At 45.2% G+C, this 15,222-nt stretch overlaps 3 protein-coding genes across 3 annotated transcripts; 2 read left to right on the top strand and 1 right to left on the bottom strand.

The window, feature by feature from the left end:
* Window positions 1–32: 32 nt before the first annotated feature.
* On the top strand, window positions 33–4,213 carry smcr8a (Smith-Magenis syndrome chromosome region, candidate 8a). The gene is made up of 3 exons (XM_071906398.2): window positions 33–768; window positions 1,023–2,831; window positions 3,692–4,213. The coding sequence occupies exons 1-3, from the start codon at window positions 167–169 to the stop codon at window positions 4,149–4,151; spliced, it is 2,871 nt and encodes a 956-aa protein (XP_071762499.1). The 5' UTR covers window positions 33–166; the 3' UTR covers window positions 4,152–4,213.
* Window positions 4,214–8,413: 4,200 nt separating this feature from the next.
* bud31 (BUD31 spliceosome associated protein) lies at window positions 8,414–11,822 on the bottom strand. The gene is made up of 4 exons (XM_071906388.2): window positions 11,626–11,822; window positions 11,174–11,296; window positions 10,578–10,744; window positions 8,414–9,207 (listed from the first exon to the last, which is right to left on the bottom strand). Exons 1-4 carry the CDS (start codon window positions 11,717–11,719, stop codon window positions 9,157–9,159), a joined length of 435 nt encoding a protein of 144 aa, XP_071762489.1. The 5' UTR covers window positions 11,720–11,822; the 3' UTR covers window positions 8,414–9,156.
* A 440-nt stretch (window positions 11,823–12,262) lies between these two features.
* On the top strand, window positions 12,263–15,099 carry pdap1b (pdgfa associated protein 1b). Its single transcript, XM_078284811.1, has 6 exons — window positions 12,263–12,388; window positions 12,678–12,769; window positions 13,295–13,399; window positions 13,542–13,663; window positions 13,899–14,050; window positions 14,317–15,099. The coding sequence occupies exons 1-6, from the start codon at window positions 12,376–12,378 to the stop codon at window positions 14,370–14,372; spliced, it is 540 nt and encodes a 179-aa protein (XP_078140937.1). The 5' UTR covers window positions 12,263–12,375; the 3' UTR covers window positions 14,373–15,099.
* Window positions 15,100–15,222: the final 123 nt, after the last annotated feature.

Below are 15,222 nucleotides of genomic sequence, written 5' to 3'. Positions count from 1 at the left end.
AGCATATTCTGCTAATCTGCGCACAGGCCAATGTGACAGTAGAATGATTAATGTGCCATTATTTTGTATGCCTCCCCTCCACTGCCTTGCTCTGACCACTGGGTTTTGACGGCTCCTCTGGTGGAGCGTGTGTTGAGTTTCTCATGCCTTGTCTGACAACACCACTATGATAGGCTCACCTGACCTGGTGGCTTTCACTAAAGAGGATGAGTATGGGGAGACAAATCCTGACCCCTGGGCTCTTCCTGAGGAGTTCTCCGTCCCTCTCTACCCGCTGGCTGACTCCAACCCCTGGGCTAAAACCTCTTACGCCAAGTTCACCAAAGACTTCATCCTCATCTCTGAGTTTTCGGAGCAGGTGGGCCCTCAGCCTCTCCTCACCATCCCAGATGACCCCAAAGTCTGCGGCACCTTTGACCTCAACTACTTCTCCCTGCGCATCATGTCGGTGGATTACCAGGCCTCGTTTGTGGGCCACCCGCCCGGCAGCGGTTACCCGCGGCTCAGCTTCGTGGAGGACTCCAGGGTGGTGCTGGGCGACTCGAAGGAGGGGGCGTTCGCCTACGTCCATCACCTGACGCTTTACGACCTGGAGGCGAGGGGCTTCGTGCGACCGTTCTGCATGGCGTACGTTTCGGCGGACGAGAGGAAAATCATGCTGCAGTTCCAGGAGCTGTCCCTCCGCTTCTCCCAGGCCTCCGAGTGCCTGAAGACCGGGAACAGGCGAGCCTTTGCCAAGGAGCTGCAGAGGAAGCTGCGGGACCTGGAGTAAGGCCTGCATCTCTATTGAAACCTTGAATACAGCTTACTAACCACTGGCTATTAGTGTCGACCACTATCCCACAAGTCATAATTTCTTCTGCTGTAGTTTTTCAGTGTTTCTTCTGTAGTGGCACTCAGTTGCGCTACTTACGGCTAGATTCCCAATAGGAACAATTCCCTGTATTAACAAATCTGCATCAGTTACTCATTATTTAAATGGATCTGTCTTCCTTCTCTAATCTGTCTTCTTCGCCCATCAGGTACACCCGCTCTGTGCTGCAGAAGGAGGAGGGCCTGCAGAGAGAGGCCGGGCCGCAGGGCATCTACTCTGCCCATGTGGTGGAGAAAGCCAACGAGCTCGCGAACGTGGAAAAGAGCATTTACGAACACAGAGACCTGCTGCGACAGATCAGCTCCTACCCTCGCCGTCCGCGGCGGGACCCCCACGCCGTCACCTGCCCGAAGTGTATGACAGAGTGTCTGAGCGAGTGCGAAGAGCTGTTGGACAAATACGCGACACTCGCCAACGCCTTGAATTACACTGAAAAGCGGGAGAACAGGGAGGAAGGAGAGGGTCGGGCTGGTGAGGAAGGAGGTGAAGAGGAAGACGAGGAGGAGGAGGAGGGTGTTAAACGCAGGCCGTCCTACACCCCCCAGCTGATCAAAGCAAAGTCTGCCAAGTGTTTCGACAAGCGCCTGAAGACGCTCCAGGAGTTGTGCGACGAGACTTTCTACGAGGCCACTGTGGAACTGCTGAAGGAGACGGAGAGGAGTTTCCGGGGGGACCTGTGTTACCTGCACACGCGCCGCCTGGACAGGGCGCTCCGCAGGAAACAGCAGGTTACCAACTTCCTGTTTGAAGAAGACCCGGGGGACGAGGATGAGGAAGAAGGGGGAACGCTAAGACCATTCTGTGCTGTGAACCACGCTGTAGACAACAATACACTCACACACCCGCCTCCGATAGTGCTGTGTCCTGAACCTCTGGAGCTGGACGCCCTGGAGCCTCTGGAGCCTTTGGACCCCGCCTCTGAGACCAGCCACACCCAGGAGAGCGAACTAGGGCTCGGGGAAAGCCACCTGGATTCGTCCCCCTCAGACCAGACCCTGGAGACCCAGGAGAGCTCCGAGGAGACCAAAGGCAGCTTCAGCAGTGAGAAGAGTGGGGAGGGGCAGGCAGAGGGCGAACAGAGTCTAGCTAGCATGAAGTCAGAACCACCTGATCCGGATCCCGACTTGACCCCTGACCCCGACCATAACACTGACCCAGAGAGGGAGAGCAGCAGTGAAGACATAGAGACCACAGCTGGTGAAGATGAGGCTGACGGGGGAGACCAGACTCCTGTGTCTCTGCTGGAAGGGGTCTCAGAGCTGGAGGCCAGCAGGGAGGATGAGTGTGAGGAACCGGGGGAGAGCAGGTGTGAGGGTCTAACTGAGGAGGTTTGTGAGACGGACTCTGAGTTGTTAGTTCAGATAGACACTGCGTGTTGTATGGCCCAGGAGGGCTTCCTTTACGACGCCTCTGTCCCAGACTCGGTGCCTAGTCTGGGCCACAGCTCCCATCCTCAGCCCCCTCACTCCCTGGTGGTCAACCAGGAGCCCCAGGCCTTACTGCCGCTGCAGGGGGACTACGCTGTGGGTTCCCCCCGCTCAGAGAGCCCTGCAGCTGGGCTGGAGCTGCCCGTGGGGAGCCTCGGAGACGCAGTGTCCCGATGCTCAGCGGAGGATGGGTCAGACTGCACCATGAGCGCCTCTACGGGGTCCGACCGGGCCGCCTCGCCTCTCGGCTACGGAGGGGTGGTGACCCTGCGTCAGAGGAAGAAGGCTGGACAGGGAGCCTTGAAGTTTGTGCGACAGTACCCCTTCGCTTTGCAAGCTCTGTGGTGCCTGCTGAGCGGGAGGACCCTGGTGGTGCTTGGGGCCGATGAGGGGAGGGTCCGCCGGCTGGTCGCCGCTCTGGCCCTCTTCGTGCCTGGGCCTGGGAGGTGCGGAGAGAGGGTTCAAGCTTGGCTGTCCTGTCCCTTCACTCTCACTGACCTGCAGAGGTGGAAACTCATTGGATTGCAAAGGTATGGATGGAGTGGAGGAGTTCCACTTTGCATTAACATTTACATTTAACTGGCACTCTTATACAAAGCAGCTTTCAGTAAGGGCATGCAGGGGAAATTACATTTAGACTAAATGAGGCAGTTGGAGGCAGATAGATGATGTTTTTGACCTGTATTGAGCATGATGTTTATAGAACTTCAATACACAGTATCTCTATCAGTGTGAAATTTTAAATTTCAGAACTGTGCACTGCTGCATTTTGTTTTCAGCCTGGTGATAATGGCAAAGTCTAGTTTTTATCACACCTTGCTCTATTATTATTCATCTGGTCTGACTCAGTCCTTAACAGCTAAGCCCTACCTGATGGTGACTCATAGAATTGACAGAAGCCATCTATTCAATCCCCATCCTCAAATATGTCCTTTCTTTTCTCTCTTTTTTTCCCTGTGTCTTTTTTCTTCTAAAAGGAGAGTGGGCAGTCAGTTCCTCAAAGTAGAAGCCATTACTTCCTTATTTCAAGTTTTATTTTCTTAATTGAGATAGTAGGAGGGCTGAGAGTCTGAGCGAGGCAGGAGGAGGGGTTCTGGTTTTAACAGCTGCTAAGCCATTTCTGGGTACATTTACCACTGTTTCTGTCAAGTCTTATTTGCCAAGTTAAGGAAATTCATTACTGCTCAGTATTCACAGAGAGCTCTGTACCCTTCTTAATGTAAAACTGAGCTGCTTGACAAATCTATACATTTATATTTCAGCCATTTAGTTGCTGTAGCAAGGGTCTAAGCCACAGCGCCCAGACAGTAGATGTAAAATATTCCTGTCTCTCTAGAAAAGTATAATAGATAGAAGATAAATCTCTCATCTTCCTGCTCCTCCCCTGCAGAGTGGCGTCCCCCGTGGGCTCCAGCATGCTTTACTCGCTGTCCCGCTACAGCCGCTACATCTCCATCCTGGACGCCGACCAGAAGACCCTGCGCTGCCCCCCCTACCGCGGCCAGCTCCTCGCCAACGTGGCCGACCACCGCACCTACATCCGCCGCGGCTCCACCTACTTCCTGCACGTCCAGAGCACGCTCAGTAGCCTGGCCGCCAAGGCGTTCCTGTTCACCTTCACCCACCACCTCCACCTGCCGGTCAGCTCCAGGGAGGGGCCGGAGGGCGTGGAGGCCAGGCGCCGCAGCTTCCTGCAGGAGCAGCTGGGGCTGGGGGAGGAGGACAGCCAGATACTGCTCTACCTCAGCCAGCTCATCACTCAGCAGTACCTACAGCCCGCCACCGGGGGCAGCGCCGCAGCACCTTGTTTCAGTTTTAACTACACCACCAGCGTTTTATACAAGATCTAATGTTATACTGAGAGGAAGACTGGGCTGCAACTGGGCCCCAGATTCCCCCAAAAGCATTTTAGCAGAGGTCGTCTTTGTCCATTGGGTTTTTAATGGGCGGAAGGCGATCTTAACACTAAGATCATTTTCGTTTCAGGACAAACTCAGCACTGGTTATTGTTTTATCTATGTAATCTCTCTCTCTGCCTTGCTCTCTCTCTCTCTGGTCTTGCTCTCTCGCTCTCTCATCTCTACGCAGGGAAAGGGAGACAGAGTGAGCAGTGAATGTCAGTGAGTGGTTTACTTGCGTGTGTTTGATCCAGAGCATGGTTCAGACTCACAAACACAGACCCAGAGCCTCGTCGGGCCGGGTCTCCTTAGAGTCATTTGTGTGCTTTTCACTTCCATGGAAATAATGTTATTCGCACTACTGACTCCTTTTAGGTTTTGTTGTCCAAATTTTTTCCCCCTCACATTTCATCCTACTGAACTCGAGCCAACATGGCTGGCTGGCTGTGTGTTTGAGGGTTAGTCTGACCTCAGCCAGCTTGAATCACGGCCCTATTTAAACATCCACCAATCATTGACCAATTTGTCAACTATGATATAATCCGAAGCAGATATAATGTGTTTTCAGGATTGCTGTAATGGACCCATGTATGCTGACATTATCTGCCTGCTGAGAACAGAGCTTTCTCTGAATCTGTCCATGAAATCTTATTACAAGCAGGAGAGGGTTTTTCATGTCGGCTTGTTACTGCTGGTCTTGTGACAGGCATCTCTCTCTTAAAAACTACAAGCCACCACAATAACATTCAAAGGCCAAAACCTTTCTGAGGACTATCCATTTTTTTTGTTTCTCTATTTCACTCACCTGCACTTTCAGTTTTCCCTTTCATCCATTCCTTTTCTCCCATTCTCTCATTTTGCCATGTGAATGAATTGTAACACACATTCCTGCAGTAGTGGATGAATGTCAGTTTCATTCTAAATAGAGACATGGCGTTGGATTTTAACTGAGTAGTTTGGACTTCTGAGAGAATAGAGTATATACATTCCCAGAGTCCGCTTCAGGTTGTGGTGATGATGCATGAGAAAGTGTGTTTGCTGCGCGGATTAGTCCCAGCCAGCTCCATGTGATATTGCATGTCCAGAGAAATAACGCCATCACACGCATTACACACGTACGGGCCAGTGGCTGCCAAAAACTGTCAATATTAACTGCTGGCGAGCGTTGTCACGGATATACTCACACAGGCGACTTTTTAAAGCTTCTTAACCTAAATGTATTGAATTTCACTGTTGTCTTAAAGTTGTGTGAGAGTGTCGTGGCGTCAGCATGAGACTGTCTTGTGCCAGGGTGAATCACCGTAATGTAAATGATATTTCTGTTTCGTTGTATTCTGATGAACTGACTCAAGTGAGATGATGAACGGATTGCTGAAATATTACTGCGATAGCACTGTTTTGTTAGTATAGTTCCATTGTTGGACAAATCGGATTTTCTGTGCCATCGTAGTGAACCAGTTTCTTAGTTTGACACCTGACTGAAGCCTGTTGGTCAATGGCTGTCTTATTTTGTTCTGAACGGCCCTCGGTTACAGTGAAAGTATAGTGTGAATGGATACTTGCTCCATATTCGTTGCTTTAGGATCAAATTTGGATCATGTGCGTTATGCTGAACCCCTTCAGATTTTGTGTCTGTAGATGAGCAGAAGAATCTTTACGCTTGAAGTTCAGGCAGCGAAACGGCATTAAAGAGGCGTCTTTAATAATTAATTTATCCCGTTTTCCTGTGAAGAAATTACTTTTGCTGAGATATTACTGTTTCCAGGCATTGGTCTGAGCCAGGCCCATGTTGATGATAAAACTGTAATTCTACATCTAAGATGGAAACGGTACTTCTGCATGGTCAGAAGTTTGGAGGTCAAAGGTCAAATGCGGAATCACGGCTACTCTCCTTTCTACTGCGAACAAGGCCAGTTCTAGTTTGAAGAAATATTTGTGTGTCACTGTACTGAATTGCCACAGGAAAATACTTTTCAACTATTAACAGCACCGTGTTATGTTTTTAATCCCATCATTCCACCCAATGTATTGTTCCAATTTATTATTCACAGACATTCCCTTAGAATGCAATCTGGGCTTCTTTTGCTACATTTGATGTCTTAACTTTTTATTGTTTTTGTTTTTTTGCGTTAGAATTGCCACACAATTCCACTCAGATATTGTTACACGAATTGTCTCTCTAATGCAAAAAAGGTGAATGTAATCTGAATAAGCCATACCACAGTGTGCTTAACATGTGTTCCTACTCAGTGTCCTTATGTTGCCATATCATGTTTGTCTGTGTACCTTTTGTATCTCATCGGCCTTGGAGGGGGGTGGGGGGACACCGTTGGGATCTCCAGTGTTTTTAAACCACGTCGTGAATGTCTGGATGCTTTTATGTTCTATTGATGATATTCGTTTATTATCCCATTAAATTATTTGAATCCATTTAGTTGTTTTGTGTTGCTGCCTGGTTAACACAGGAGTTAGGTGACGGTATCCATCATGTTGATTATACTGAATCTCACTGTGAGATACTGTAAGAAAAGGCCAATGCAACCTACAGATCATTATTAAAGATCAAATACTCGAATAGACTTGTGTGTGCGAGTGACTTGCTTCAGCGGTGGCGTATGCGTATGTGGAGCGTTTCTGAGGTGTCATGAATAATAAACACCAGGCTGCAGAGACTCCAGCCCATTAAAACGTCTAATTATCTGCTAGGAGCGGCGGAAGAAAAGGTGGAGGACTGAAGGGGAAAAAATGGCATTTTGTCATAGAACAGGAGCAGCAGTTAATCATGTAAAAACCCTGCTGCAATAATACTATTCTGTTCAGTAGTGACAGCAACATTGTTCTGCAGGAACAGTTTTCCCAAGCAGCATGTTCTGTTCCCCGAGCATGAGGAGCTGTTCACTGTGAGTGGGCAGCTCTGTGTGTGTGTGTGTGTGTGTGTGTGTGTGACTAATTCATGATGTGCAATAACAAATCTAGTGTAGACAGGCATATTGTTCCAATTCAGCCTTTCGTAAGAAAAATGTAAATTAATTGAATACATGTGCACTATTTTGGGGCAGGGCGATGCAGCGGAGCATGTTGTGTCTCTGTGGGTCGGCAGCTTCTCTCTGCCGGCCTCCATGTGTGAATACTTCTGAGTAGCAGGAGAGTTAAGGCAGATCGTCACATCAGCTGGCCTGAGCGTCTCTCACGGTCGTATTTTTACCACATTTGCACAGTGACAACGTAAGATTTTGTAAAGAGTAAAGATAAGGTGCAACGTTTGTGTCAAAAATGTCCTCACTCCACCTCAGATAAGAAGTCAGAGAATATCTCTGCATTTACCCTGTTCCATTTCACTGGTCAGACAAAAATACTCTTTTGCCTCCTGTCCTGTGTATTATAGCTACAGTCGTTTTGGCTACACAGCAATAGCATTGTCTCAGACTGTCTCTAAATGTTCTTGGGTCCCACAGGTCTTTGATCTCGTCTTAGCTGGGTTATAACTTAATTATTATAATTGCGGAGCCAAATGTCCCCACAAGAATCAAAATCCTGAGAAGGTGGTCACATGGAAGAATTGTTTCCTGGAGTTTATTAAGAAAAGACTATTTTCTTAGTATGAGGGATTTGGGAATGAATGGACTGGCCTTACAAGGGTAACAGCACAACAATATGTGTGTGTCTATTTTATTGCTTTGCTGTGGGTAAATCTCTGCGCTTTGTAAAGCATGAATTCCAAGAAGATGGCTGCCGCTGAGATTTTCTTCTTTGCAGGCATGAAGCCATGGGTCAGACAGACATGGGTAGATATTTTAGTCAAATGTTTAAAATCTACTTATAATTCTAAACAGGCCTTCATGACATGGAACCGAACATTTAGTCATGTAAAATTGTGTGTATAACATTTTTTTGGACAATGATCTCAGAGGTCAAAAAAAAGAAATGGACACATAAATGTAGCAACCTTTGAAATGATCTTGAGACCTCTGACATCATAAATCGAGTATCTCTTACTGCTTCAGCTTTCCAATGATTTATACTACTTCCAGAAAATAAATTATTTAGACTTCACCTCTGCTACCAAGACACTGCTACAAGGCAAACCGCAGGCTTGTTTAAAAGGGAGGTCAGCAAATATTTTAGCCATGTTGCTCAGAGTTCAAGAAAGATCAAGACCAAAGCCTGGACTGGGCCTTTAACTGCCCTCGAAATACAAAAAGTACAAGAACAAGTAAATCACAAGTATTTTATTTAAAGTTGTATAGTACAAGTACAAGGAGCAGGAAAAGGTTTTCAGTTTTAAAGCAATGACATGTTAAACGACAATCCTTCCCTCTAGCCCTTCCCCTCCCATCCCTCTTTAAATGAAATGAACTACAGTAGCACTTATAATGACCTTCACAGTGTACACTAAACAGCTGGAATGGCAGGCCTGATCCACAAACGACTTCTAACTTCTCCCGCTGGACCCTTAGTTCCTAATTTGAGTTTTTGGAGGTGAGGGCATTAGTCAGATTTAAAATACACAAACACAAGAAAAAAAAAACCCTGACCAATTAATACAATAAGGCCCCCTTTTAATGCGTCCTTCTTTCCTCCCTTGTCACAGATTTCATATGAACGACTTGCAAAGAAAAGAGAAAAGGAGCAAATGTTCACACCTGTCAACTCATGCAACATCTGAAATCAGCTGAGAGCGGGGAAAAATGAAGGACACATTTTGAATATTAAAAAGGCTAGGAATCAACATAAAATTGAGGATCTTAATATATAATGAACTCCAACTCTGAGAGGTTGGCCAAATATCGATCCCTATAGGGGCAGTTGGGGATGATGGTGAAGACGTCTACGGGTTGTTTCTGATCCAGGTCACTGTAATAAACACAATCTTGCTCCGGGGTTGTGGGAGCAGACGGGTGGAGGTCGGATGAGCCCTGATGTCCCATGGAAAATAGCCCTGATGTCCACAAACCACTCAGCCGGAGCATCCTCTGCATCCACAGTGGGTGCACTCAATGATCCTTCCCTGTGGAGAAGAATCAGAAGGTTTAGACCACACATGTCTTTATCAGCCTTGTTCTCTAGCTTGGAAAATCTGAAGGCCAAATAATATCGATTGTCATTCTGGCTGAAGCAATGGCTCCCAGCATTTACAGCTGCGTTTTATTTGATGGTCGTTATCATGGTAGCTCTGCTCTGCTCCTCATGCTGGCTGACTTCATTGTTGACATACAGGTTTCAAAACACAGAGTATAACAGCTGGCCTTTCCATATGACTGTGTTTCCACACAATTTGGTGTTGGCTAATCTGCTAAGCCATCCGCGATGTTGCCATGTGGTTGGGTAACTGGATAACTGTGTCAGTTTACGCAACACAAACTATTGCCTGGAATCCTGTTTTCTTGAAATGTGTAGAATTTAACAAGGAAAAACAAACCCTTGCCAATTAACTTTTCACTTTCGGCTTGTTTTTTGATGTTTGGAGTTGAGTGCACCATATTTGAAAATTCTTAAAATATGTGTCGGGACCCAAAATGTGTTGAAGGGCAAAATGCAGTTTTAATGAATACCGGTATCATTTAGAATTACAGCCCACTTACTACTGTCTGTGTAGTTTACATTTCCCCCAAAAAAACTTTGCAATGCATGCTGTATCCAATTAAGAGTTTTTAACATTTATTTTCACTCATTTTTGTCATTTTAAAATACAAACTTCACAGCTTAACAGCTTACTTAACTGCTGTCCCAGCTAACAAAGATTCCCTATATAAAAAGACATGAATGTGACAATAAAGTTTGTAAGGCGTATTTTTGAGGAATTATATCCTGGCGGAGACATTTCTTAATGTGTATGTCAGGGGATTGACAGGAAGCAGAGCGTGACGTAATCACAAAGGATGCCAGCGACTGTTGAAAAGTTTTGTCTACATCTTAAGTTTAAATTGTGACACACACGCCCTCCAGCCTCACTCATCCAATCAAAGAGCCTGAAATATTCTCTGGTCAAATGAGGTTTCTGAATGCACACACTGACTCAACCTGGGCACAATGAAATAATGATAAAATACCAAATTAAGGCTTAATGTTTACTGTTATGGATTATCTAGCTCAAGCAAATTTAAAGTAAGTGGAAGTTGTTTTTCATACTGTACAAGAATGACTGGCAGCAAATGGCTTCTCCTGAAGGGAGGAAAATGAGCTCTGATATCTCCAACTGCACTGACTGTGCGGACACCAGCAGGAACAATGTAAAGGAGAGGGACAACCTGTATGATTGGCACCAACTAAAAAAAACACTGGTATTATCCTTTAAATGATGTCTAGCTGGCTTGAGAATGAGCTGTAGGCTTTAAGTACAGGCCAGCTGTAAATAAAAGTAATGTCAGTGAAACCTACGACTTCCAGCTTGCTCTTGGGGACTCTGCAGATGCAGTTGGTTCCAAAGTTGGTGTCTCGTGTCTGGATGCAGCGCAGGCAGCACAGGTTCTCATAGCCCTGCTTCTTCCACTTGGCAATCAGGTTCTTGTCTGCGTAGCCTTCCTTTATACAGTACTCATACAGCTCTGCGAGAACACACAGGAAGACAACACTGGGTTAGATGGACAGATGGACAGAGGATGGATATGGATCGGTTTCCTGATGTCTGGCGATTGAACAATTACATCATACACAGATAGTCAAATATAGTTAAAGCAGATACACAAAATTAAAATGAACTTGTGGTTTTCTTGTAAAGGGAAAAGAGGTGGAGAGAACACTGGGCAAATATAGTCTCAAATCAAGTCTTATGTATGGCGGAATCGATTTTCAAAATGTCAAATTCTCAAGGAATAGTTAATCAAATGATCCACAACCAGGGGATTTGAGGGGAAATGAAGACGGAAGGCATCTATCTTACTTGCAGAAATTATAATATAGCACATTTGTTGTTTCTTATATTTTAGGTGAACGGTGGAGAAATGCAAGGGGTCGCAGTTCGCACCACGGCCTACCTCTGCTGATGGCCTTTCTTTTGTAGAAGAGGTCGAAGATGTAGCGGCTCCGCTGGTGATGCAGCCTGAAAATCGGCCACAGGGATTCAACCTTTCGCTTCCCCTCGTGAGGCTCTGTTTCAGCTGCAACACAACAAAATGGAGACGGGTTAGCTTTGGGAAACAGAAATTAAAACCTGTTGGACAATTAAAGCTTCTCCGGGCTTTTACAGCGGCTCGCTTAGGTGTAAAATAATGACCATCGGCTTCGGCTTGATGTTTCTCTGTCGAACAAGCATGCTTCAACAAAACAGCTACACTGGAGCTCATATAATAACGCCAAGAAAAAGACAATATTCAAATAACATTAGGTGGGCATCCGTTAATAGATAGAGAAAACCCTGAGCACATTATCGACAACCGTGACGACCCGCAGCCTGTTGTTAGCGGAGCGGAGTCTTCTCACGGGTTACCTTCTCTCATTTTCTGGTCCAGCTCGTCCAAAGTGGGCTCAATGAGCTCCCAGCCGTCTGGAGGCGGCTTTCTACTCCTCTTCACTTTCGGCATAGCTCTAATTAGTACAAAATACAACAAAAGATCCTGGTGTTTGTGTATTGATTTTGCGAACCCGTTTCAGGCCCTTCTATTTGACGTCACGCGGGGTCCTTTTTCCCCTTATCGTCTCTCAACTGACGTCGTCGTCCCAAATAAACATTATGTGTATTCGATTTATTTGCTTTGAATAAATTTCGAAACATCTCTTAGATTAATATATGTTATAAAAGAAATACAAATATTTATAAATATGTATACAGGGAATTATAATATTGTTATTCTGAGATGAAATCGAAGTAGGTGTCTTGCTATCGTTCTTGGCATATTGCATCACTTTAGCAAACCAGCAAATTGCCTTTAGATAAACAACATGATTTAGGTCTCTTTTATTTTGCTATTCGTGTAATATGGTACAGATTCGCGTTTTTATTGAAAACTGAACATTATTTGGCACAAAGTAGCTAAGAATTAATCAAACAGACTTTCATATTTCCCTATTTCTGAAATTTGTTGACAGGCAATTGACTGAACTACTCAGAGTATTGTGCTGTCATGATCACAACTGAGTGTGTTTAGCCAGCTGTCAGTAAGGCTGCCACCTTAACATTTATGTTTTCGATCAGTATCACCTTGTTGAGGAGTTTATAATAAAGGCTTCGCTTGTCAAAATGCCCAAAGGAGGTAAGGACGTCCGTCTCACAACATGTCACAGTGTGTGTTGACATTAGCACTGTTGTTAGCGTAATGTTATCCGGCTAACATAAGTAAACCCACCCACAGAGGAGAGGTGGCATGCCTCTTCAGGCTACATGTCACTGCTTTATATGGTGTTGAAACATTAGACAGTAAAGTCATTCAGAAACGAACCAGCTTCTTTTGACTCTGTGTGTGTGTTACTGCTGGAGCTTACTGTCTAATGTGTACTGATGACCATGTGATCTGTCATGTATCATACTGGCCATCATTGCAGGTAAGAAAGGTGGTCACAAGGGCCGTATGCGGACGTACACGAGCCCCGAGGAGATAGACGCCCAGATGAAGGCAGAGAAGGAGAGAAAAAGGGTTGGTTGACAGTATACTGTTGCTCACAGGTGTTGTCAATAATCATTACACCTGTGATATTGCATGTTGTCTCTGTAGGACTGGGCGATAATTCAATATTATCGTTTATAGTCTTTCAGTGGAATCGTATTGTGATGATAGGGTGATTTTGGGATATCATGACACAATTCTAACAAGCACATTTTATTTAACAACTGACAAAATGAGGTATGAAACATTTTAAGGAATATAATTTGAAAATATCGATTTTTTTTTACATCACACCTAGCATTACCACTCGGTTCAATGGGATGAACAATAATTAACTGATTATTTAACATGTGATTTTGCACACGTTAGCCACATTGTGATATACATCAATATCGGAAAAACAATACTTATGATTATCGTGATATTGATTTCAACCGTATCGCCCAGCCCTATCACTGCATGTTTTGTAGTTGATGTGATTTTGTTTACTCTACATAACGTTTGCTTGTTTGTTGTCTGGCCTGCTTGGCTGTCGTTTGCTTGTATGTGGAGCAGCAAGAGCAAGAGCAAGAGGAGGTGGGGGGTGCAGCGCAGAACGATGTGGCAGAGGAGAAGCTACCAGGCTCAGGATCTGATGACAGTGATGATGAAGGCTCCCAGGTATCGTCTCCCTCTCTCTGTCGCCCCCTCTCCCTCTTATCTCACACACACACACACACACCTCTGAGACACTGAAATGAGCAGCTTGTTACAGTCAAAGCACTGACTGTATACTGTATCCGCTGTCATGCTGTCTTTGCAGAAGAGGAGAGGAGGTGTGGAGGGCTTGATAGAGATCGAGAACCCCAACAGAGTGGCTCAGAAATCCAAGAAGGTGGCGCAGATTGAGCTGGATGAGCCCAAGCAGTTATCAAGGAGAGAGAGGTGTGAATGGCACTTTCATGTTGAAACACACGCACACACACAAATACACACAAACCCCAGGAAAATTACCTCTTTCTGTTGCTGTGTCTAGTTGTAAAGTCACTCAGACAAGCTTGTTTTTTTCCATTTTATGTCCATGATGTTTCAGCGACATATAAATTCCTGTAATCCTAATCATAGATGCATTACATTGACCCCCTGTTACTCTCCCACCCTGACACACACCGCTGCACAGAGAGGAGATTGAGAAGCAGAAAGCCAAGGAGCGCTACATGAAGATGCACTTGGCGGGGAAAACAGACCAGGCCAAAGCAGACCTCGCTCGCCTTGCCATCATCAAGAAACAGAGAGAGGAGGCAGCGAAAAAGAAAGAGGAAGAGAAGAAAGGTGAGTACATTTGACAAGGTGATTTTTGTACAGTGATGACTGCATTAAAACAGGGGGCGGTAATTATTGAGTGCCTTAGAGCGTTAATCCGGGATTAGTTTTGCATTTAGAGAGCAAGATCAGTAAAGTGGAAGCTCGTCGGCAATCAGTGCTTCTATTCCGAGAGCCCAGACAGATACCAGCCAGAGTCTCCATGCTGCTGTAATGCATGTATACAGTGATTGAAGCTGATTATTAATCTATTTTCTTGTGTTCTTTTCTTACAGCAAAAGAAGCAGCGGCAGCAGCAGCTAAAGGCGTGAACTCCCTCTCCCTGAAATGATGAAGAGTTTATTTATCAGAAGCATTTTCACACATTCATGGACTGGCGCAATATATATATTTGACTATTTTTAAAAGGAAAAGCTATGAAGAGTGTTTCACATTTACGGTACGATATGACCATTTGGGAAATGGTTGAGGAGAGACTCATTGAAAGGGGCTGTGTATATTTTGGCATGGGATATTGGCCTTGTTGCTACTCCAAGGAAGTAAAGGCTACAATTGAGAATACACCAGTCTTCGCTTACACTTGGAATGACCCCTTCTAACCTATAACCTTGTACATGATATTGATACATGGTATATTCATCATGGTGTAATTCCAACTTTGCTAATTGAGCTTTGCCACTGTTTTTTTTGTTGGGATCTTACATTGTATATAACTGAGTCATGAAAATATTTCAGATTAATATTATGAAACCAGTAAAACGTGTCTGTTCATGTGTTCATTTGGTTTATTTCCCCATGAGGAAGCTGTCGCAACAGGTGTAGGCTTTGCAGGCTTTCCCAACCTTGGGTTAAAGACTCCATGTTGGGTCCACTGATATAAAAATGGGATGAAACGCTATCACAGATTACTTTTAGACTTCTCACAATCAAAAAATGTGACAGCCATGGTGCTTTTATCTAGTTATTTACCAGCTCTCAGGGGCAACATTAATTTTATTCCCCTGAAGAATAAAGCTTTTTTTTATACTCTGACTTCTAAACTTTTAGAACCTCTGTCACACGGTAAACATGGGTTGCTTTGGCAATAAAGGTTGGGAAGCCCTGGTTTAGAGACTTCTCCTCTGTGACAGGGACATGTTGTACGGAAGAGGATTAGGGCCAGATGTGAGGAATGTATGAGT

Source organism: Centroberyx gerrardi, chromosome 7 (assembly GCF_048128805.1).
Source record: "Centroberyx gerrardi isolate f3 chromosome 7, fCenGer3.hap1.cur.20231027, whole genome shotgun sequence".
Classification (NCBI taxonomy): domain Eukaryota; kingdom Metazoa; phylum Chordata; class Actinopteri; order Beryciformes; family Berycidae; genus Centroberyx; species Centroberyx gerrardi.
Note: the sequence above shows the minus strand (reverse complement) of the source record. Positions and strands in the feature narration are given on the sequence as shown.